General features: G+C 41.9%; 2 protein-coding genes across 3 annotated transcripts in view; one reads left to right on the top strand and one right to left on the bottom strand.

The window, feature by feature from the left end:
* EPHA6 (EPH receptor A6) overlaps positions 1-24,681 on the bottom strand; it is a 955,281-nt gene that overhangs the window by 96,270 nt on the left and 834,330 nt on the right. The gene's annotated exons all lie outside the window — the stretch shown is intronic.
* On the top strand, positions 8,114-12,184 carry LOC118675987 (mitogen-activated protein kinase 6-like). Of its 2 annotated transcripts, XM_036349137.1 has the most exons (2): positions 8,114-9,566; positions 9,732-12,184. In XM_036349137.1, exons 1-2 carry the CDS (start codon positions 8,867-8,869, stop codon positions 11,033-11,035), a joined length of 2,004 nt encoding a protein of 667 aa, XP_036205030.1. In that variant the 5' UTR covers positions 8,114-8,866; the 3' UTR covers positions 11,036-12,184. The 2 variants fall into 2 exon arrangements, with proteins under 2 accessions (XP_036205030.1, XP_036205029.1); XM_036349136.1 differs by having other exon boundaries at positions 8,114-12,184.

The raw sequence follows: 24,681 nt of genomic DNA, 5'->3' as shown, positions 1-24,681 counted from the left end.
CTGGAGTTTAAAGCCCAAGCTGGGCTCCCTAGCTCAGAGCACCAGAATTGAGAAAGGTGCCCACAGAGCATCTGACTGTGAAAAGCAACAGGGTTGCTGCCTGCCAGGGAGAGGTGGCTGGAAATGCAGGCACCCTCTTAAAAGGCCAATGCACAAAATTTTACATGAAGCCACTCATCTTGGGCTCTGGCAGAAGGAGAACAGAGTGGACTGGAGCTGTGTGAGCAGAAGCCAGGTTGGGGGCTCTGAGGTTAGAGCTTGGAAGGCAGACACCCTGGTTTCCTGTGCTGAGTAATTCCCTCATATAGCAGAGATATCTTTCTTTGGCAGACCTTTACCATCCATGTAGCTTTTGCCTGGGGGCGGAGGGGGCGGGCCCCAGGAGAGCAATTGCCACACCCTATTGGAAAATGCCTTGCCCTAGGTGAGGAGTTTCTGAGGCCCATTAGAAACTGAGAATAATAATCAGCCTGCAGGCAGAAGCAATTGCCCCATCCTGTTGGAAAATCTCTTGCCCCACTGTGTGGTCAATAGCCTGAGGCTAATCAAGATTGAATAACAATAAGACTGCAGGCAGAGGTGGGTCTCTGGAGGATTTTAGTCTTTGCCTGAACTAATTTGGGGTGCAGGGCTAGGAAAAGCAGACCTTGGTGCACATCTTGGTCCTTTCCAAAGGCATTCAGTCCCCCAGCAGAGGGAGCCACAAGCTGTGGGTTGCTACCAGCTCCAAAGAGGGTACTCAGGGCCAGTCACAAACAGTGCTGACATTGTCCTGCACTAGAGATTGAGAGTCATAGCAGATCTACCTAATATATAGACACAAGCCCACATAGGCAGCCAAAATGGCGAGAGAAATAAAAACAAACAAACAAACACAAAAATAAGCCACAAGTGAAATAACAAGAGAATTCCCCAGAAAAAGAGCTAAATGAAATGGAGATTAGAAATTTATCAGACACAGAGTTCAGGATAATGACAGCAAAGATACTCAAAAGCATGAGAAAAGATACAGTAACTATGAAGAGTGACATAGCACTAATAAATAACACAGTGGAAGGAATACACAACAGATTATGGGAAGCTGAGGATCAGATCAGTGTATCAGAAGACAGGGTAGAAAAAAAATCACTCAATCAGAGAACCAAAAAGAAAAAACAATAAAAAAACAAAACAGCCGAAACCGGTTTGGCTCAGTGGATAGAGCGTCAGCCTGCGGACTGAGAGGTCCCAGGTTCGATTCCGGTCAAGGGCATGTACCTGGGTTGCGGGTACATCCCCGGTGGGGGATGTGCAAGAGGCAGCTGATCGATGTTTCTCTCTCATCGATGTTTCTAACTCTCTCTATCTCTCTCCCTTCCTCTCTGTGAAAAATCAATAAAATATATTAAAAAAAAAACAACAAAAAACAAAAAAACAAAAAAACAACAACAGGAGAATAGTTTAAGGGACCTATGGGAAAATATGAAATGCAACAATATTCACATCGTAGGAGTACAAGAATGGGAAGAAAGTGAGCAAGAGATGGAGAAAGTACTTGAAGAAATAATGGCAGAAAACTTTTCTAAGTTGGTGAAGGAAAAATTGACACAAGTTCAGGAGGCACAGATAGTCCCAAGGAAGAAGAATACCAACAGGCCTATGCCCAGTCACATTATAATTAAAATGTCAAAAATTAAAGACAAAGAGAAAACCTTAAAAGCAGCAAGAGAAAAGCAATTTGTTTCCTACAAAGAAGCTCCTATAAGGTTGTCAGCTGATTTCTCATCAGAAACTCTACAGGCCAGAAGGAAATGGCATGAAGTATTCAAGGAGGGAAAGGCAAGGATCTGAAACCAAGATTACTATATCTAGCAAGGATATCATTAAAAATAGATGGTGAAATAAAGAGCTTCTCAGACAAAAACAAAAAAAAGGCTAAAGGAGTTTATCACCATCAGACCAGCACTGCAAGCAATCGTAAAGGGACTGCTGTAATAAGAAATACATATATATATGAACATAGGCATAGAGAATTAAAATGGCAATAAATAAGAACCTACCAATAATAACCTTAAATGTAAATAGCTTAAATGTTCCAATCAAAAGACATAGGGTAGCTGAATAGATATGAAAACATGACTCAAACATATGCTCTCTACAAGAGACCCACCTCAGAACAAAAGACTCACCCAGGATAAGAGTGAAGGAATAGAAAAAGTTTTTCAAAGAAAATAGAAATGGAAAAAAAAAGGATGGGGTAGTAATACTCATATATGACAAAATAGACTTCAAAATGAAGGCCATCATAAGAGACAATAACAGTCACTACAAAATATTAAAGCAGTGGTTCTCAACCTCTTGGCCCTTTAAATACAGTTCCTCATGTTGTGACCCAACCATAAAATTATTTTTGTTGCTACTTCATACCTGTAATGTTGCTACTGTTATGAATCATAATGTAAATATCTGATATGCAGGATGGTCTTAGGCGACCCCTGTGAAAGGGTCGTTCGACCACCAAAGGGGTCGCGACCCACAGGTTGAGAACCGCTGTACTAAAGGGATCGATCCAACAAGAGAATATAACCCTGGTAAACATATATGCACCCAATGTAGGAGCACTTAAATATATTTAAAAAAAACTTGTAGAGGCCTTTAAGGGAGAGTGGACAACAGTACAGTCATAGTAGGGAACTTTAACACTCTGCTGAATTCACTGGATAGATGTTCCAGACGAAAAATTGGCAAGGAAATGGTGACTCTAAATGACACACTGGATACAATGGATTGAATTGACATTTATAGAGCATTTCACCTCAAAATGCAGAATATACATTCTTCTCAAGTGCACATGGATCACTCTCAAAGACAGACCACATGTTAGGACACAAAACAAATCTCTACAAGTTCAAGAAGATTGAAATATCAAGAATCTCCTTAGAGATCTATGCACCCCTATGCTGATAGCAGCACTATTCACCATAGCTATGATTTGGAATCAGCCTAAGTGCCCATCAGCAGATGAGTGGATTAAAAACCTGTGGTACATCTACACAGTGGAATACTATGCTGCTGTAAAAAAGGAAGGAATTCTTACCATTTGCAGCAGCATGATGGAGCTGAAGAGCGTTATGCTAAGCGAAATAAGCCAGTTGGAGAAAGATAAACATCACATGATCTCACTTATTTGTGGAACATAATGAACAACATAAACCGATGAACAAAAACAGATCCAGAGACAGAGAAGCATTGATCAGACCATCAAACTTCAGAGGGGAGGCAGGGGAGGGTGGGGGTAAGGAGGAGAGATCAACCAAAGGACTTGTATGCATGCATATAAGCCTAACCAATGGACACTGACACCGGGGGATGAAGGCATGAGTGGGGGGTGGCATGGGGGGGTCAAGGGGGGAATAAGGACACATATGTAATACCTTCCTATCTAATAAAAGAGTAATATGCAAATTAACCATCACTCTGTGATAAAGATGGCAGCTCCCAGTCCCTCTCAGCCCCTCTGGAGTCCCCCATTTCATGGGAGGGGGCGGCCAATGAGAGCCAGCAGTGTGAGCGGCCTGATGGAATGCTGCCCAGAGGCCCTCCTGACCCATTATAAAAAAACAAAAACAAATTCACTCCCCACGGAGTGATCCCCCCCACACACCTGCAGCCTCAGAGTCTCAGTCTCAGAAGCGCCCATGTTCCCACGGAGCGATCCCCTCCCAGGGGCAGCCTCAGGGTCTCAGCCTTGGAACCTTGCGCATCCCCACGGAGTGATCCTCCCCCCCCACACACCTGCAGCCTCAGGGTCTCAGTCTCCAAAGCATCCCGGCCATCCCTGGCGAGTGATCCTGCCCCACAGGCAGCCTCAGGGAATCAGCCTCTGAACTTCCCTCGTCCCTAGTGATTGGAGTGGGGAGCAGGGAGGGGGGTATCTGGGCGACGCTGCCCAGCAAACCTCTCCCATTGCGCAGAAACTTGTGACCGGGTTAGGGAGGTAAATGGGTTTTGTTTAAAATCTTTACAAACCGCAAAGGAAATGTCTGAGGTAGGGTTTCACATTGGAAGTAACTTACAACTAATTTCTGAAGGCAAACTGCTACATTGCGGTTACATTACTAGAGAGTACCCCATGGTCCAGAGGTCTCCCAGCGGCGTGCGGGCGCTCCCCACCCTGGTTCCTCAGCACCTCGGGCCGGGCTTGAGCCCACCCAGGAAGGCCTTTTCCCCTACGGTTTCACCGAGGCAGGCAGGTTCTGTAGACATGAATACGAAGTGCCCACGCACAAGTCCTGAAGATGCCAGGGCCGGCAGAAATGACAAACAAACGGGGAAAAGAACAAAACCAGAAACACCACCGATCCCAACATAGATCATCTTTTCCTTCAGATGACGGTGTGTTTCCCTCTTCGTCTTCTGGAAGTGAGACAGATTCAAGTACTGACGAGTCTACCAATGGAAAAGTTCAGAGAAAGAGAGGAGAGAAAAGGAATAAAAGGAGAAAAGAAAGAAAGGACAAAAGATGAAACATCAAGAAAAAGAAAGAGAAGGAAAAAAGGAGGAAACAGCCACATGATATCACCTTTCCAAGGTCTCATGAAATTCCTGTTTAAGGAGTTTATTTTATGACACTTTTAGTTTGGGTTTACATTTTTACTGGTTTGTCAAGACCATGGCAGGTACAGTGTCCAATATGTTAAAGAAAAAACCCTATCTAATAAAGAGGGAATATTCAAGGGAGGGCAGTTGGGGGCAATCAGGCGGCAAGGGAGCAGTTAGGTGTCCATCAGGCTGGCAGGAGAGTGGTTAGGGGGTGATCCGGCTGGCAGGTTAGGGGCAATCAGGCAGGCAGTCAGGTGAGTGGTTGGGAGCCAGCAGTCCTGAATTGTGAGAGGGATCCCAGATTACAGAGGGTGCAGGTTGGGCTGAGGGAACTGGCCCCCCCGCCCCTCCCCCCCCTCCAGTAATCAATAAAGAAAAACAAATCTGAAAAAAGAGAATCTCCTTAGATCACAATAGAATGAAATTAGAAATCAACTACAGTAAAAACATTCAAAAACATTGAAACACAGAGAGGCTAAATAGCATGTTATTAAACAATGAATGGGTTACCTATGTGGTCAAGAAAGAAACAAAACACTTCCTGGAAACAAATGAAAATGAATACACAACAACCCCAAAATTTTGGGGACACAGCGAAAGCAGTTCTGAGAGGGAAGTTCATAGTGCTACTGGGCTAGCTCAGAAAAACAAGAAAAACTTTTAATAAGTTATTCAACCCTACAACTTAAAGAATTAAAAAGAGAATAACAAGAAAAGCCCAGAGTAAGTAGAAGGAAGGAAATAGTAAAGGATTAGAGCAGAAATAAATGACATAGAAACTTAAGAGTACAAAAGATCAGTGAAACCAAGAGCTGGTTCTTTAGGAAGATAAACTAGATTGATGAACCTTTAGACAGACTCATCAAGAGACAGAGAGAGAGGACCCAAATAAATAAAATCAGAAATGAAAGAGGTAAAGTAACAATGGACACCACAGAAATACAAAGAACTGTAAGCAAATACCATGAACAACTATATGCCAATAAGCTGGACAATGTGGATGAAATGGGAAAATTCCTAGAAAATTATAATCTCCCAAAACTGAATCAGGAAGAATCACAAAACCTGCATAGGCTGATACCTACTGATGAAATAAAAGCAGTAACCAAAAAACTCCCAGCAAACAAAAGCCTTGGTCTGGATGCTTCACAGGGGAGTTTTACCAAATATTCAAATAAGAACTAATACCTATCCTCTTCAAACTATTCCAAAAAATCCAAGAGGAAGGGACACTTCCAGCCTCTTTTTATGAGACCATCATTATTCTAAAACTAGACAAAGAAAGAGAATTACAGGCCAATATCCCTGATGAACATAGATGCAAAAATCCTAAACAAAATATTAGCAAATCGGATCCAGCAAAATATATATATATATATTTTTAAATATATTTTATTGATTTTTTGCAGAGAGGAAGGGAGAGAGATAGAGAGTTAGAAACATCGATGAGAGAGAAACATCGATCAGCTGCCTCCTGCACATCTCCTACTGGGGATATGCCCGCAACCCAGGTACATGCCCTTGACCGGAATCGAACCTGGGACCTTTAAGTCCGCAGGCCGACGCTCTGAGCCAAACCGGTTTCGGCCGGATCCAGCAATATATTAAAAAGATCATACACCATGACCAAGTGGGATTTATTCCAGGGATGCAAGACTGGTACAATATCCACAAATCAATAAACATGATACATCACAAAAACAAATTGAAAGACAAAAATCACATGATCATATCAATAGAGCAGAAAAACCATTTGACAAAATCTAATATCCACTTTGGATAAAAACATCTCAGCAAAGTGGGAATAGAGGGATGATACCTCGTCATAATAAAGGCCATATACGACAAACCTATAGCCAACATAATACTCAATGGGCAAAAACTAAAGCCATTTCCCCTAATTGTAGGAACAAGACAGGGGTGTCTGCTTTCACTACTCTTATTCAACACTAGAGGCCTGGTGCACAAAATTCGTGCAAGTTGTGTGTGGGGGGGTCCCCTCAGCCCAGCTTGCACCCTCTCCAATCTGGGACCCCAAGATCGGGCCTAAACCGGCAGTCGGACATCCCTCTCACAATCCTGGACCGCTGGCTCCTAATCGCTCACCTGCCTGCCGGCTTGGTCACCCCTAACTGCCCTCTTCCACCAGCATGATCATCCCTCACTGCCTCTGTGTGTTGGCCTAATCGCCCCCAATTGCCCCCCATCCCCCCGGTGGCCTGGTCGCCCCTAACTGCCCCTTGCTGCCAGGCAGGTTTCCCCCAACTGTCCCTTCCCTGCCAGCCTGGTCACTCCTAACTGCCACCCCCACCAGTTTGGTCACCCCTTATTGCCCCCCCCCTTGCCAGCCTAATTGCCCCCAACTGCCCCCCCTTCTGGCCCAGTTGCTCTCAACTGCCCCCCTGCAAGCCTGGCTGCCCCACGCAGCCTGCTGTTCAGTCATTTGGTTGTCCCTCACTAACACCCCTGCTGGCCTGGTCATAGGCAGCAATCTTGTGAAGGCATGAGGATTAATTTACATATTACCTCTTTATTATTTATCCATTTATCTATATACTAGAGAAATATGATAATTAACCGGGACGCCATAATGGGTCAACTGGACAGGAGGAGGTTGCGTGTGCAGTGTTGGGGGTGGGGCGGCAGGGGCCTCCACGTGCCTGCACTGGGGGAGGGCCTGAGCAGTGGCTGCAGCTGCTTCAAGGGCCAGAGAGGGAGGCAGGGCCGGACCAGCGACTTGAGGGTGGGCGGTGCCGCGTGATTTCGAATCGTGTGCTGGGCTCCTAGTATAGGAAAGTACTGGAAGTGCTAGCCACAGTGATCAGACAAGAAGGAAACAGAAAAGGCATCTAAGCTGGAAAGGCAGATGTAGAGACCCAGGCCCGGCCAGCCCCACCCACATTGGGCTAGATCCAGACACTGGCCAGCCCCACCCTCGTCAAGCCCCACTGGGTGGGGGGTGTGGCCTCAGGTTGCCTGGCCTAACGCCAGAGTGAGGGGCGCGGCCTGAGGCCCCAGCCTGGGCCAGGGGGCACGGCCTGAGTTCCTCTGGCAAGCCACACATGGTGGGGGGCATGGCCTCAGGTCCCTGGCCTGGTGCCGGGGTGGGGGCTGTGGCCTGAGGTCCCTCAGCCTGGAGCTGGGGCGGGGGTTACAGCCTGAAGTCTCCCATCAAGCCCTGTTGGGTGGGGGGCGCAGCCTGAGGTGCCCTGTCAAACTCCACCAGGTGGGGGGCGCAGCCTCAGGTCCCTGCTGATTGCTCGTTAAGGCTCATTACAGGAACTTGGCCTCTGCTGTGGGCGCAGCCATCTTGTGTTAAGGAATCCCTCCCTCCGGGGTGGGCACAGCCATCTTGACCATTATGGTGTGATGGTCAATTTGCATATTCCCTCTTTATTAGCTAAGATAACATATAAACATGTAAATTGTAAGAGGAATAACCTAAAATGTGAGGAGGAGAAGAAGTAAAAGTGTAATGTTTACTAATTCTATTGAAGTTAAGTTGTTATCAGTTTAAAATATGGCGCTTTAACATGGCGGCGACTGCGGCAAAGCGGGAGCCTCCGAGACGCCGCTGCCGCCCGCAGAGCCGGAGACCGGAGCCGACCCTGGGGGCTGTCCGCGGGCCCCGCACGCCCTCGATGAGTCGGAGGAGTCCCGTTGTATCAGAGTAAGATGGACGGTAGCTTTGATTGTGATTGTGGTGAGCTGGAGCCACCTGATCACTAACAAAAGACATCTGTTAACCAACAGCTGCCAGGGCTTCCTGTTGAAATATACAGCAACAAAGGAAGACAAGAAGCAAAACGGAAATAGTGCTTACCAGCACCTTAGAACGATGCTGCTCAGGACCAGTCCAACACTGAATGTATCTGCACTGTGAGGAGAATGTTCATAGAAGCCTGTTGTGTGCATATTTATTCACATTTTTGTTAAATGTTAAATCGTTTAGCACAGTAAATCTGAGTGCATAGTATGTCATTTCATTCCGTTTGAGTTTCTCGAGTGTTTTCTTTAAATGTCTGCAGAGTTGCTGCCCCTTTCTTGAACTATGAGTACTCCAATCTTTTTAATTCTCAATATGAGGAGAGCTTTTTGAGCTTTAAATCCAAGGGGAACTCAACGGGCCTGGTTGGCATATGCAATGAACATCAAGAAACCATCTTGCTGTGGAAGCAAAATTGTTTTTCTTCTCCCTTTTTGAAAGATCCTTTTGATGCCAGTTTTCTTCCTTGTTTACACAGTTCAACAATTCGAAAGGAAAAGGCAATAGTAGGGTTTCAAAATGGCAGAGAAATTTGAAAGTCTCATGAACATTCATGGTTTTGATCTGGGCTCTAGGTATATGGACTTAAAACCATTGGGCTGTGGAGGCAATGGTTTGGTTTTTTCTGCTGTAGACAATGACTGTGACAAAAGAGTAGCCATCAAGAAAATTGTCCTTACTGATCCCCAGAGTGTCAAACATGCTCTACGTGAAATCAAAATCATTAGAAGACTTGACCATGATAACATTGTGAAAGTGTTTGAAATTCTTGGTCCTAGTGGAAACCAGTTAACAGATGATGTGGGCTCTCTTACCGAACTGAACAGTGTTTACATTGTTCAGGAGTACATGGAGACAGACTTGGCTAATGTGCTGGAGCAGGGCCCTTTACTGGAAGAGCATGCCCGGCTTTTCATGTATCAGCTGCTACGTGGGCTCAAATATATCCACTCTGCAAACGTACTGCACAGAGATCTCAAACCAGCTAATCTTTTCATTAATACTGAAGACTTGGTGCTGAAGATAGGTGACTTTGGTCTTGCGCGGATCATGGACCCCCATTATTCCCATAAGGGTCATCTTTCTGAAGGATTGGTTACTAAATGGTACAGATCTCCGCGTCTTTTACTTTCTCCTAATAATTATACTAAAGCCATTGACATGTGGGCTGCAGGCTGCATCTTTGCTGAAATGCTGACTGGTAAAACCCTCTTTGCAGGTGCACATGAACTTGAACAGATGCAGCTGATTTTAGAATCTATTCCTGTTGTTCATGAGGAAGATCGTCAGGAGCTTCTCAGCGTAATTCCAGTTTACATTAGAAATGACATGACTGAGCCACACAAACCTTTAACTCAGCTGCTTCCAGGAATTAGTCGAGAAGCACTGGATTTCCTGGAACAAATTTTGACATTTAGCCCCATGGATCGATTGACGGCAGAAGAAGCACTTTCCCATCCTTACATGAGCATATATTCTTTTCCAATGGATGAGCCAATTTCCAGTCATCCTTTCCATATTGAAGATGAAGTTGATGATATTTTGCTTATGGATGAAACTCATAGTCACATTTATAACTGGGAAAGGTACCATGATTGTCAATTTTCAGAGCATGATTGGCCTATACATAATAACTTTGATATTGATGAAGTTCAGCGTGACCCAAGAGCTCTGTCTGATGTCACTGATGAAGAAGAAGTACAAGTTGATCCTCGAAAATATTTGGATGGAGATCGTGAAAAGTATTTGGAGGATCCTGCTTTTGATACCAGTTACTCCACTGAGCCTTGTTGGCAGTACCCAGATCATCATGAAAACAAATACTGTGATCTGGAGTGTAGCCATACTTGTAACTACAAAATGAGGTCATCATCATATTTAGATAACTTAGTTTGGAGAGAGAGTGAAGTTAACCATTACTATGAACCCAAGCTTATTATAGATCTTTCCAATTGGAAAGAACAAAGCAAAGAAAAATCTGATAAGAAAGGCAAGTCAAAATGTGAAAGGAATGGATTGGTTAAAGCCCAGATAGCTCTAGAGGAAGCATCACAGCAACTGGCTGAAAAAGAAAGGGAAAAGAACCAGGGATTTGACTTTGATTCTTTTATTGCAGGAACTATTCAACTTAGTTCACAACATGAGCCTACTGCTGTTGTTGATAAATTAAATGACTTGAATAGCTCAGTGTCCCAACTAGAATTGAAAAGTTTGATATCAAAGTCAGTAAGCCGAGAAAAACAGGAAAAGGGAATGGCAAATTTAGCTCAATTAGAAGCCTTGTACCAGTCTTCTTGGGATAGCCAGTTTGTGGGTGGTGCGGAGGACTGTTTTCTCATAAACCAGTTTTGTTGTGAGGTAAGGAAGGATGAACAAATTGAGAAGGAAAACACTTATACCAGTTACTTGGACAAGTTCTTTAGTAGGAAAGAAGATACTGAAATGCTAGACACTGAGCCTATAGAAGATGGAAAGTTTGGGGAGAGAGGAAATGAGGAAGGATTTCTGAATAACAGTGGTGAGTTCCTCTTTAACAAGCAGCTTGAATCCATAGGCATCCCACAGTTTCACAGTCCAGTTGGGTCACCACTTAAGTCAATACAGGCCACATTAACACCTTCTGCTATGAAATCTTCCCCACAGATTCCTCATAAAACATACAGCAGCATTCTGAAACATCTGAACTAAAACACTCAGCAGACATTTCTCTTTGTATTCTTCATGAAATGTGTTTGTCTTTTTTATTACTAGTGTTTAAGTCCATTTTTTTTACTTGAATCAGATGGTTTCATTTAGAAAGGATTTTATTAGTTCTTGGTTTTTAAAATCCAGACTTTTTTCCTACATGTGAGATGGTTTTCATTTTAACTGGCATGTCATTTGCACACAAAAATAAAAAATAGAGCAAAATAATGCAATGCAGGAGGAGACAAAAGAAATGCACTAAGACAAGTAAAAAACATTCTCTCATAGAACAATGATCTGTTTTACAGGAAACAAAAATCTTGCCTTGAAATTTACACAGTGAGACTGTATATAATTGCATGGAAATATCTATTTTTTTCCTAAAACATTTTTCATTCATGAGTATTTTCAAGTTTTTCATACTGTACATGTTTCTTAAAACACATGATACCAGCAGCAACTGAAAATGAATGCCGAATTTGGTACACATGTGTTATCTACCTCAAGGTAACAAAAGTATGTGGCAAAACATATACCACCCATAGTGCTTCACAATATGCACTTCTATTTAGCCAGCGTTTATTGTAGTAAACTATTCTTAATAAGATTCACTCACCATTTATAAATGTTCTGGTATGCATTCTTTATAGTGAAGTGTTATTACATCACATCTTATTTATTTTAGCAAAGCAGTATATTTTCTGTATTTAATTATAAAGAGTTAACTTAGTTTTTGAAATTTATTTACAAATACACTTTTTCCATTTGGCACTATGGTTTGTTGCCTACTTAGCTGAATATATAATGTCAGCTTACCCTAAAGGCTGTCCCTGTACTTAATTTACTTAAGTATTCATTTTAAGTAAAGTGCTCACTGTGTATAGGAATTTGTATTTTGGAGGTGCTTGATCTATCTACAAAGAAAAATTAGGAATTACTTTATTATAAAATGCTCCTAGAAGTCTTAATTGTGTTTATTTTTAAAAAACAACTGTAATGTTAGACTTGTGTGCATGGAAATAATTAAGGTACATCATAATTGTAGTTTAAAAGTTGTACATGATAAGACATATTTTGTTTTTACTGTATGTTTTTACTGAATGATCTATTCCCCATCCTAAGGCAAGCATGAATAAAATTAGGTTAAATGTAGCATGTGGCATTGCAGTCTCTTAGAATTTGTTTCATCCATTTTATTTTATTGAATTGAATACTGTCTGTATCTTTTTTTGGTTATCCTGTTTGAAGAAAAATGACAAATAAAACATGGCCAGCAAAAAAAAAAAAAAAAAAAAAAAAAAAAAAAAAAAAATAAATAAAATATGGCGCTTTAAGTTTAAGATATTTTATGTAAGTCTCATGGTACCACAAGGCAAAATCCTGCAGTAATTACAAAAAAAACTGATGAAGTGGTCAAAGCATATTGATACCAAAAGACATCGAAAACACAAAAAAGTATAGCAGGATAAGAAACAGTGATCAATGAATCTATAAACAACCAGAAAACAATTAAAAAATGGCTATAGTAAATCCTTACCTATCAATAATTACTTTACATGTGAACACAATAAATTCTCAGGTTAAAAGACATTATTTGGCTAAATGAATAAAAAAAAACAAGATCCAACAATATTTCTGCCTGCAAGAGACTCACTTTTGTCTTAAAGACACACTTAGACTGAAAATGAAGGAATGGAAAAAACACACATTTCAAACAAATGGTAACAGCAACAACAAAAAAGCAGAGATAGTTCACTCTCCTTCTCTTCCATGAACAACTATACACCAATAAATTAGACAACCTCGATGAAATAAAAATTCTTACAAACAGTCTTGATTCCAAGACTGAATCAAGAAGAAATAGATTATCTGAATAAACCAATTAACTATTAAGGAGTTTGAATCAGTAATTAAAAATCTCTCAACAACAACAACAAAAAACCACCACCAAAGATTAGAAAGTAAGTAAAATTGTTTTTATTTGTAAATGACATGATTTTATACATAGAAAATTCTAAATACTCAACCAGAAAATACTTGGATCAAATCAATGAATTCAGTGACATTTCAGAATACAAAATTAATATACACTAACAATGAATTTTCTGGAAAAGAAACAAATCAATCTCACTAATAGCATCAAAAACAATAAAATGTTTTGAATAAATTTAACCAATGAGGTGAAAACTCTCTACTCTGAAAATTGCAAGACATTGATGAAAGAAATAGAAAACACAAATAATTAGAAAAGTAGCCCAAAGAATCCATTAATTCTTCATGGTTTAGATGAATATGGTTAAAATGTCAATACTACCAAAAGCCATCTATAGATTCAATATAATCCCTATCAAGATTCTAACGGATTTTTTTTTTTACAGAACCAGAAAAAAATACTCTTAAAATTCATATGGAACCACAAAAGACCCCAAATAACTAAAATAAAGAAACCCACCCCCAAACCAAAAACCAAAAAACCAACCAAACAAACAACAAAACAAAACAAAACAAAACAAAAAACCTGATGAACAAAGCAGGAAGTATTACACTTCTTGATTTCAAGATACAGGCATCAAAATAGTATGCTACTGGCATAAAAACAAACAAATAGACCAATGCAACAGAACCAAGAGAAATAAACCCAAGCATATATGTTCAACTAATATTTGACAAGGAAGCCAAGCATACTCAATGGAGAAAAGAGAGTTTCTTCAATAATGGTACTGGGATAATTGGATCGTCCCAGGTAAAAGAATTAAACTAGACCTCTGCCTTATATCAGTTACAAAAAATAACTCAAAATAGATTAAAGACTAAATGTAAGACTTGAAACTATGAAACTCCTAGAAGAAAAAATAGGAAGAAAGCTCCTTGAATGGGTCTTGGTAATTATTTTTTTGATATGACATCTAAAGCACAAGTGACAAAAAATAAATATGGGACTATCTATATATATAAAAGCCAAGCAACTGGAAAGGCAGAATGACTGGGATGACCGGAACGAATGGTCGCTATGATGTACACTGTGGCGGCCAACCAACTTGACGGGGGCCCCAATCGGCCTCCTCAACCTCCCGCAGTCCCCTACCCCCCACGGACAGCACTGCCCCTGATAGGCCCCTTTCATCAGAGGGTGGGGCTGGCTGACCTCCTGCAGCCCCCTCCTGGACCAACCAGCCCCACTGATCCTCCCCCATTAGGGGTGGGGCCAGCCGGCCAACCTCCCATGTCCCTTCTCCCCCATGGACCTGGCCCCAGATCAGCAGTGGCTGCATCTGCTTCAGGGGCCGGAGAGGGGCAGGCTGGCTGGACCTAACACTGCTATCCTATCTAATAAAAGACAAAAGGGTAATTGACCATACCTTCGCTACGCTTCCCATTGGTTAATCAGGGTTATATGCAAATTAACCGCCAACCAAGATGGCGGCCGGCAGCCACACAGCTGAAGCGAGCAGGAGGCTTGCTTGCTCCAGTGATTGAGGAAGCCAAGGTTCCCTGCCTGCTGCGGCCCGGCTCTGAGCTCCGAAAGCAACAAAGTTTCAATTATAGAAGGTAAATAAGTCCCAGAATTAAAAAAGAAAAAGAAAAAAAGGAGAGGCTGGGAGCTTCAGTCACCGGCCAGCCTGAAAACGGTCCTCAGCCCCTCACCCAGACTGGCCAGGCACCCCAGTGGGGACCCCCACCCTGAAGGGGGTGTGACCAACTGCAAATAGCCATCAGCCCCTCACCCAGGCTGGCCAGGCACCCAAGTGGGACCCCCCATCCTGATCCAGGACACACTTCAGGGCAAACCAGCCAGCCCCCTCCCGTGCACCAGGCCTCTATCTTATATAGTAAAAGGGTACTATGCAAACTGACCCTAACAGCAGAAGGACTGGGAATGACTGGTCACTATAACACACACTGACCACCAGGGGGAAGACGCTCAATGCAGGAACTGCCCTCTGGTGGTCAGTGTGCTCCCACATGGGGGAGCTCTGTTCAGCCACAAGCCAGACTGACAGCTGCCAGTACAGTGGTGGTGGTGGGAGCCTCTCCCGCCTCCTCAGCAGTGCTAAGGATGTCTGACTGCAGCTTAGGTCTGCTCCCTGCTGGCAAGTGGACATCCCCCGAGGGCTACCGGATTGCCAGAGGGATGTCTGATTGCCAGCTTAGGCCCAATCCCCTGGGGAGCAGGCCTAAGCCAGCAGGTGGTCATCCCCCGAGGGGTCCCAGACTGCAAGAGGGCACAGGCCGGGCTGAGGGACTCCCCCCCTGAGTGCACAAATTTTTGTGCACCGGGCCTCTAGTATAATATATAGGAAAGTTAAGAGAGTAAACCCTAAGAGTTATCACAAGGAAAATTTTTGTTTTCCATTTTTCTTTCCTTTTATTTTTATGGTATTGATATGAGAATATGGATGTTAGCTGAACCTATTGTGGTAAACCTTTCACAATATATGTAAATAAAACCATTATGCTGTACGCCTTAAACTTATACAATGATGTATGTCAATTATTTTTCAATAAAATTGAAAAAAAGAATAAGAAACGTGGGGTCAGTGGGAAGATTTGGTGGTTACATAATTTTGTTTTAAGAACATCTACTCTTTTAGCTCTGGATTTAGATAGTTGTGACCTCTTTGAGGACAAATGTGAGCATGCTAGATCTTTCCATCATTTTTAATATGCCAATGTCTTAATTCTAATCAAAATATGTAGTCATCACCTTGTCAATCATTCTAAGAATTCTTCAAAATATTATAAAATATTTCAGACACTAAAGTCGCATGAAGACTAATATGATGATATTCATATACCCACCATTTGTGATAACATGAATAGACCTTGAGGCATTCTGCTAAGTGAAATAAGTCAGACAGAAAAGGGCAAATACTGTATAATTTTTCTTATATGTGGAATCTTGTATACAGTTGAAGCCCTAGGTTTCTTCTTTCAGATCTCATTCCTCTCCCTGACTTTTTGTATCTCCCTGCAGAGTCATTCAGATCAGAGACAAGAGGGTTGGAATCTTTATATTTCTGCCCCTGCCAGTTATTGGTTCAAGGCTGCCTAGGGGGATGCAAATTAGAAGTTGCTTTCCAGCTCTTCTGCCTGCAGGCAAGGTGGTGCCAGCAGTCTTTAGGGAAGCCTTCTGATAAAGCTGCAGGTACTGACTGCTGGAGTAAGCATATTGTGTACTTAAAAATGGTAAAGGGAGATGAGAAATATGGGTAGTACACTATCAATTCCAGCAACATGTCCCATCACGTGGAAACACCACACTTTACCTATTTTCTTGTTGGAGGACGTTTAATTCAAGTATCTATCTATCTATTTATCTATCTATCTATATATTTATCTAGCTATAATCTATCTATTCATCCATCCATTTATCCTAGTTTTTAACATTAGATACTAATAGTATGCCATACAAATAGTTTTTAACAGTACATGCTAAAAGTATACATAAAAATAGGCATCTTTAAGCATTCCTTAAATATTTATTTTATGTTGCACTTTAAGAAATAATGTCCCCCAGAAAGTTCTCTGAGAAATCAGCTGAAGGGTGAAAGACTGTGTATTCAGGATTGTTAGAGATGAAGTGAGCTGGGGGATGAGTTAGAACTCCTTTTCACAGAGGGCAGCTTATTTTGATGCCTTAGTTTGGATGCTGCAGGTGAGGGCTCCTTGCTGCAGTCGGGCACAAGGCCCATGCCCTGGCCTCCTAAGAGACCCTCATCAAAGAAGAAACCTCCATTCCCTAAAGTCCTTCCATCCTATACCTTGTTTTATACTTGGTTATTTTGTTTTATGTTTTAAAACATATTTCATCTTTATTGTTTTTTTTCCTCACTTGTTTAATTAATATTTATTTTTTAAGTATTTTGTTTTTAAGTGGACACCAGGAGATATTTGCATAAAGTAACAGGCTTATTAATTGTCTGAGGCCACAGCAAAAGATGCCTGATATCTTTCTTTCTCCTCATCTCCCTTTTTTCCACTCTCTCAGCTCTTAGATTTTGAGATGTTAAAAAGATCTGTTTCCTATTTGAGTTCCAGATGGTCTCCAGGACCTAAAGAAGCTCTGTGGGATAAGTTTGCAGCCTAAATCATACATAAACAATGCTTTTTAATTTCTACATACACTAGGGGAGAAGTAGTTTTCCACAGAAAGAGCAAGCACTTTTCACAGATTAGCTGAGGAGCAGTCTCAGAGCAGTGTGAATTTTGTATGGCAGCTCATGTCCTGCGTATACGAAGACTATGAAGACATCCCTGAGTGGAAATCCAACTGTGTAAACCTCCAACTTGTGCAAATTTGTGTAAGTCCAGGAGAGAAATTTTGAAGAATATGATTGGGTAATAATGCTTAAGGAGGACTCCTAAAATGAAGGCAAATCTCAAACAACTTTAATTTTAAGATTCTTTTACTCAAATGTTAGAATTTCCCTTTTAATGGCCTGGCTTAAGAGTAACTAATTAAATGATAACAACTACCACAGAAAACACAATCTAATCTTCTTTCGAGGGGACATTTTATACTTCTCCCAGTGGTCAGCTATTAGTAAGTTGGTTAATCTTTTGGATTAAATATCTGTACTCTCCCAAAACTCATCCTATATAATAAAGAGGTAATATGCAAATTGACCATCACACCCTCTCACAAGATGGCCGCCTGCATGTGGTCACAAGATGGCCGGCAGGGGAGGGCAGTGGGGGTGACCAGACTGGCAGGGGAGGGCAGTTGGGGGTGACTGGATTGGCAGGGGAGGGCAGTTGGGGGCAATTGGGCTGGCAGGGGAGCAGTTAAGCATCAATCTGGCTGCCAGGGAGTGGTTAGGGGGTGATCAGGCTGGCAGGCAGAAGTAGTTAGGGGCAATTAGGCAGGTGAGTGGTTGGGAGCCAGCAGTCCTGGATTGTGAGAGGAATGTCCGACTGCCGGTTTAGGCCCAATCCCTGGACATCCCCGGCAGTCGGACATCCCCTGAGGGGTCCCAGATTGGAGAGGGTGCAGGCTGGGCTGAGGGACACCCCCATCAATGCACGAATTTCGTGTACTGGGCCTCTAGTCTCTCTATATAAAAGGCTAATATGCAAAGTGACCCTACTACCGTCAGACCAGTAGCTATGGTGTGCACTGATACCAGGGAGCAGATGCTTAATGCAGGAGTTGCTGAGCTGCAGTGACTTGGCAGTGGCAGTTCTTGGGTGATGCACCCCGAAACCAGAGAAGAGGGAGTCCAATTCCTTGTGGAGCCACGTGATTCCCCTTCGGCCGGGGGTTATGTTGTTGCTGGGCCACTGTCGGCCCTGAATCTGGTTTACTGCACACTTGTGTTTGTGTTTCACACCTTGTACAACAGCAACTTTACAGAATGTCCTCTTGTACTCTGGGACCCCTTGGGGTATGTCGGAGAGCCAGTTTCAGCCCAATCCCCACAGGCCAGGCCAAGGGACCCCACCTGCCAGAGGGACCCACTCATTCTTCAGACTCTGGGGAGGGACTGTGGGAGGTTGGCTCCAGGGTGTGTCCAATCCGTCTTGCCTAGTCCCACCCCGCTGTCCACCTTATAATTAATTTCCTTTCAATGTGCACAAATCTGTGCACTTGGTCACTAGTATATTTTAAAGTCTTAACCCTCAATGTGATGGTATTTAGAAGTGGAGCCTTAGGGCAGTGATTAGGTATAGATGAAATTGTGAGGGTGGGGATCCCATGATGAAATTAATATCCTTATAGGAAAAAAAGAAGAGAGACTAGAGCTCTGCTTCAACCACATAAAGAGAGTGAGAGGGTGGTTGTCTGTAAGCCAGAAAGAGAATCTGCAAACCTTCGTATACTACTTAAATATTATAGAAGTTGCAGCTTGAAAACTAAGGTTTTATGAACTATAAAGTTATCTGTAACAGTGCCCCATCCATCATAAACTCCAACGTTCTCAATTTCTTGGGAATTTGAAGCCAGTGGAGGCACAAATTGACCTATGCTAACTCTATTTCTTAAGATGAACATGGGTGCTAGAGATGCCGTCAAGTAAGCTGACCAACATTAGGGAGTTCTTTTTCTCTGAACTTCTTTTGATAATGTTATACCAAAAAATATCTTCATCAACATTTTCCATTTATATGAAAAAGTGCAATATATAGTATGAGGACTTAGAAAGAGACTGGCAGTGACATGGCACTACCCACAGAGACTTCATTCTGGATTTCTAAAAACAGTAGGGAATCTATATTTTCTACTTTATTATAGGAAGCAACTCACTTTAGAAATATAGTGAAAAAGATTGCGGCTAAAGTGAACTTTGAGCAAATGTACTGATGGAAATGACAAGATGTAGAAAAGAGTCATCAAAAATGGGAAGTCATCAGATTAGACCAAAATAGATGTTTTGGATACCTTTTTACTGAGAAAAAATTGGGACTTAATATTAGGATGCCATTTTCTTATATGCTGAGTAGACCCATGGTTAAGTTAATACATGGTAAAATGTATTTTGTTTTATTTTCATAACATATGTCTAGGCTATTTTAAGTAATCCCTTTGTCATCCCAACCCATCCAGAACTGAAGAATACTCTCCAGATATTACCATCTACAGATACCTTTTCCAGACCCTCTCTGACTATGACAGCTAAGATTCTGGGCCAGTGAGGCAAAATCAGGCAGGGAGTATGCCTTCCAGAATGCTGTGTTAATGGGAATGTTTCTGTCACACTGGGCCACATTCATATTTCATTTTTATTTATATTCTTATTTGTTTATCTCTTATAAATTGTACCCTACTTTACTTCTCTTCTCTTCTATCCTGCATTGTTCTAGGCAGGCTAAATTCAAACTATGTACAGTGAGGGACAAGGGACTTTACAATCTGGTTCCAACACCTTTTAAATGACAAAGTTTAGGTCCAGCTGTACTGCATTTCCTCCTGCCAGAGTGAATGGGGGTGAGGGGTGAACACTGCTACAATTTAGAGATTAGAGCAGCCGTGGGCAAACTACGGCCCACGGGCCGGATACCGCCCGTTTGAAATGAATAAAACTAAAAAAAAAAAAAAGACTGTACCCTTTTATGTAATGATGTTTACTTTGAATTTATATTAGTTCACACAAACACTCCATCCATGCTTTTGTTCCGGCCCTCCGGTCCAGTTTAAGAACCCATTGTGGCCCTCGAGTCAAAAAGTTTGCCCACCCCTGGATTAGAGAGACAGGCGGAGGCTTTTTTTTTTTTTTTAATTAGAAACTGAATTGGTGGAAATGTAACATTTTTAAAAATCCAGAAAACAGTGCAAAACACCAGAAATAATATAATGAATGATATTATATTTTAAAATTATTAGTATGATCCTCTTTCTGTCAATGTTTTATAACTTCTCAAGAGTAGGAATTCAAAAAAAGAGGAATAGTTAGCAGAAACAAATTTCAAAAAGTCCTGCTTTGTTCTCGAGACTTCCTTACATTTCCTCACTTCAAAATAAGAAAAATTACCATTTATAAACAGTTCCTCATATGATCTTATTAGGTACTAAAATGGCTTATATTTTTATGGGTTATTTCCAATATTTGAATAAATTGTAGTAGTGTTGGTAGGATGGGGAATTATTTATTTATTTATTTACTTATTCTCTTTTAATCTTTATTGTTGAAAGTATTACATAGGTCCTCCTTTCCCCCCCATTAACCTCTTCCAGCCCGCTCCTGTCTTCCTGCCCCCCTTCCACAGGCCAGGCCCTTACCACTCCATTGTCTGCATCCAAGGGTAATGCATATATGCATAAAAGTTCATTGGTTGATCTCTTCTCACCCATACTCCCCTGAATTCCCTCTGAGGTTCAACAGTCTGTTCATGCTTCTATGACTCTGGGTCTATTTTTGATCATTAGTTTATTTGGTTCATTAGGTTCCACATATGAATGAGATCATGTGATACTTGTCTTTTTCTGACTGGCTTATTTCACTCAGCATAATACTCTCCAGGTCCATCCATGCTGTTGCAAATGTTAAGAGTTTTTTCTTTTTTATTGCCACATAGTATTCCATTGTATAAACGTACCTCAGTTTTTTTATCCACTCACCTGCTGATGGGCACTTAGGCTGTTTCCAAGTCTTAGGATGGGGAAATTCTTAACTTGAACAAATGTGGTCTAAATTGTTTGATTACATAATCTAATTATGATCTTTGGCAATGCAGGAAAATAATTTAGAATTGTTTTATTCAACATTAATTCATGCATTACTATCCTCATATCCAAAATAAATTTAGGAAGACACATAAAATAAGTACCATTTCTTTTTTTCAAAGTAGTGCCTACTTTAACTATTATTATTTTTGGTGATTTTCCCAATATGATAGAAAATCCACTGGAGTAGTATATTTTAATATTCTTTTCAGGTTTAACCCTTGACTGCTTCCGTCTTCATTAATTAGGGATTAATCGGTTTGTTGAGTTTTCATCTTTCCTTTCTCCCCATATGTATATTTATTAGTTATAAGCCCAAATCTGTAGAATCTCTCAATGCCTTGAAACTGCTAAAATCATGGTTTCCCTCTTGCCCTTCAACACATCTTCATGAACTCTTAAATATGCAAGAACACTTATCATTGGCACTTAAAAATGTCAGTAAATGTCTATGTGTTTTATCTTCTTTTCCATTAAGTTTCTCTCTATTGCCTTTCATCTGATTTGTTTTAAACCCACAATGCATTCATTTACTTTAACAATTCTTTTTCTGATTTTACATTTGATATTTTCACCAAGATTATGTTTCTACTTATACCTTAAATTTTAGAGGTGAAAACAATGACTAAGTCCTTTTAAAGTCTAGTTTTATAATCCCAATTTAAATCTCATAAACTTCTCAAATATTAGAAAGCAGTCAATTTTTTTCTGATCCTCCCTCCCTTCTTATGGGAAAACAGTTCAGAGTTATTATGCTTTAATAAACAACACATAAGTAAAATCATTGTAGATAAGAGCTCATTAAAATGCACCTCTTCTATTTCAGTAAACTAAGAAAAACAAAGCCGCTTCTCCTTGGTTTCCAGAAACCCTTCAAATGTCCCGTCCCATTCTTTCCCCAGAAGGGGTGTATCTGTACAAATGCATCATGACCCTTTGGTAGCATCATTTAATGATGATTTCATGAAGGTTTTGTTTTATTTTATCATGCTTTTATGTCTTTTTTCCCCCACAGCATAAGTGCTTTTTACAAAGCGATCCTTATGAGTACTGCAGTTTCTAATGTTAAGTGTGGATAGTGAATTTCACTTTAGAATCAGAAGAGATATTCTAGGTCAATACTCCAGGAACCGCAATTCTAGCAGTTTCTTTTATTTCCCATCAATATATTAGAGTTCAAGCAAAACCTAATCATTTCCAAGTACCTTGAAACCCAGCCAACTTTAGAGATATTAAATATCCAGTGCCGCCCGGCTGGTGTGTCTCAGTGCTTTAGTGTCAACCTCTGCACCAGGAAGTCACTGTTTGATTCCCCTGCAGGCACATTCCTGGGTTGCGGGCTCCATCCTCAGTGTGGGGCGTGCAGGAGGCAGCTGATCAATGATTCTCTCTCATCACTGGTGTTTCTATCTTTCTATCCCACTCCCTTCCTCTCTGAAATCAATAAAAATAAATTAAAAAATTCTTTTAGCCCTAGCTGGTTTGGCTCAGTGGATAGAGCATCAGCCTGTGGAATAAAGGGTCACAGGTTCAATTCCAGTCAAGGGCACATGCCTGGGTTGCAGGCTCGATCCCCAGTAGGGGGCGTGCAGGAGGCAGCTGATCAATGATTGTCTCATCATTGATGTTTCTATCTCTCCCTCTCCCTTCCTCTCTGAAATAAATAAAAATATATTAAAAAATGCTTTGATAAAAAAATCTTCAGTGGCATAATTTGTTTTAAGACTGAGATAAAATTTAGCACCTGGGGCAATTAAATAACTTGTTCTCTGAGACAAGTTGTTCATGTTTTGGCCACGGGTTATAGTTGTAATCAGAGATTAAAGTATTTTCACAAAATTTTACAGGACTTCAATAAGTGTCTGGAGAGGGCATACATTTCTACATCAGTCAACATTGGAGAAAAATTAGCATCATAAATCGCCTTCTCTGCTGCCTCCCCTCCCCCAACACACACAACAAGATATCATAAAGAGAAGAAACTGCAAGAAGGTAGCCAAATAAAAAAATACTGAATCTATCACAAAAAATACTGAACCTATTAATGTCAGGGCTAACAATTTTACTCTTTATTATTAAGCATGTTTTATATTGAAACCTATCTTCTATGATAAACTGAAAACCAAAGACCTGGGCTACATGAAATATCTATTCAAAACATGTCAGAGAAGTTATGCATTTTTGTTGTATGGTATGTTCTCTTCTAAGTGTAACCATAACAACTCTAATTTCCCATTGTCCATGGCACTCCCCTCCTCCCCTCTCCCAAGCTCCCCACTGTATTGACAAAGTTTTACCTACTTGTGACTTCTGCCTTATTGAGTGACTAGAGGCCTGGTGCACGAAATGCGTGCATGGGGGTGAGGGGTTTCTCAGCCCGGCCTGCACCCTCTCCAATCCGGAGCCCCTCAGGGGTGTCTGATTGCCTTTCACAATCCGGGACCGCTGGCTCCTAATCATTCACCTGCCTGCCTGCCTGATCGCCCCTAACCACCTCTGCCTGCTTGACTGATCACCCCTAACTGCTCCCCTACTGGCCTGATTGTCCCTAACTGCTCCCCTGCTGGCCTGATTGCCCCTCACCGCCTCTGCCTCATCCCGCACGCAGGACCCAGGATTCCCTCCTCGGGCTCATCGCAGGCACCCGGGACCCAGGCATCCCTCTCTCTGGCTGGCCGCAGGCACCCAGGACCTGGGCCAGCTTTGCCCCAGCCAGCCGCAGCCTCAGGGGACCGAGACTGTAGGGCGGGCGGCTTGTCCCTCTCCCGGGCCGTAGGCACAGGCACAGCCGTGGCGCCCAGGACTGCAGGGACTGTGGGGCGTGCGGATTGTCTCTCTCCCGGGCCACAGGCTCTCCCAGGCCACAGGTGCAGGCACAGTCGCTGGCGCCTGGGACCATGGGGCGGGTGGCTTGTCCCTCTCCCAGGCCACAGCCTGGCTGGTCCCCATTCCTCTCTTGCAAGCTCATTTGTGCCTGGCTGGTCCCTATTCCTCTCTCCCTAATGTTGAGTGTCTGAGCCATTACAGCATGATGGTGTGGGGGTGTGATGACTATTTGCATATTAGTTCTTTATTATATAGGATGTGTAAGGATGGAGGAGGAAGCGACTGGATATATGTCTAGGTTGCATTAGAGCAGTTAATCAAGATGGGGCCCTTAGATAACCCATTTCACAATCATCTGGGTATTTATTAAAAATCCAGATTTGCTAATTATGCCTTGCCACTCTCCCCTACCCCCACCTACTGAATACCACCTCTGGGGCTAGACACTGGGATTCCGCATTTTAGCTAAGTGCCTGAGTGATTCTAAAGTGTTCATCTCAATAGTAGCTATAATCCACATGTTAGCTTATCTTAATGGCTGTTAGATCATTTCTGCAGAGAATAAACAGTTTTATTATTAATTCTATTAAAGATGTGGAAATTGAGGCACACATATTTTAAATTCATGATCCAAGTTTATTCACTGAATTATGGCCAAGCT

The sequence above is a fragment of the Myotis myotis genome, unplaced genomic scaffold, assembly GCF_014108235.1.
Source record: "Myotis myotis isolate mMyoMyo1 unplaced genomic scaffold, mMyoMyo1.p scaffold_m19_p_2, whole genome shotgun sequence".
Taxonomy (NCBI): Eukaryota; Metazoa; Chordata; class Mammalia; order Chiroptera; family Vespertilionidae; genus Myotis; species Myotis myotis.
This window is presented reverse-complemented; position numbering and strand designations above follow the sequence as displayed.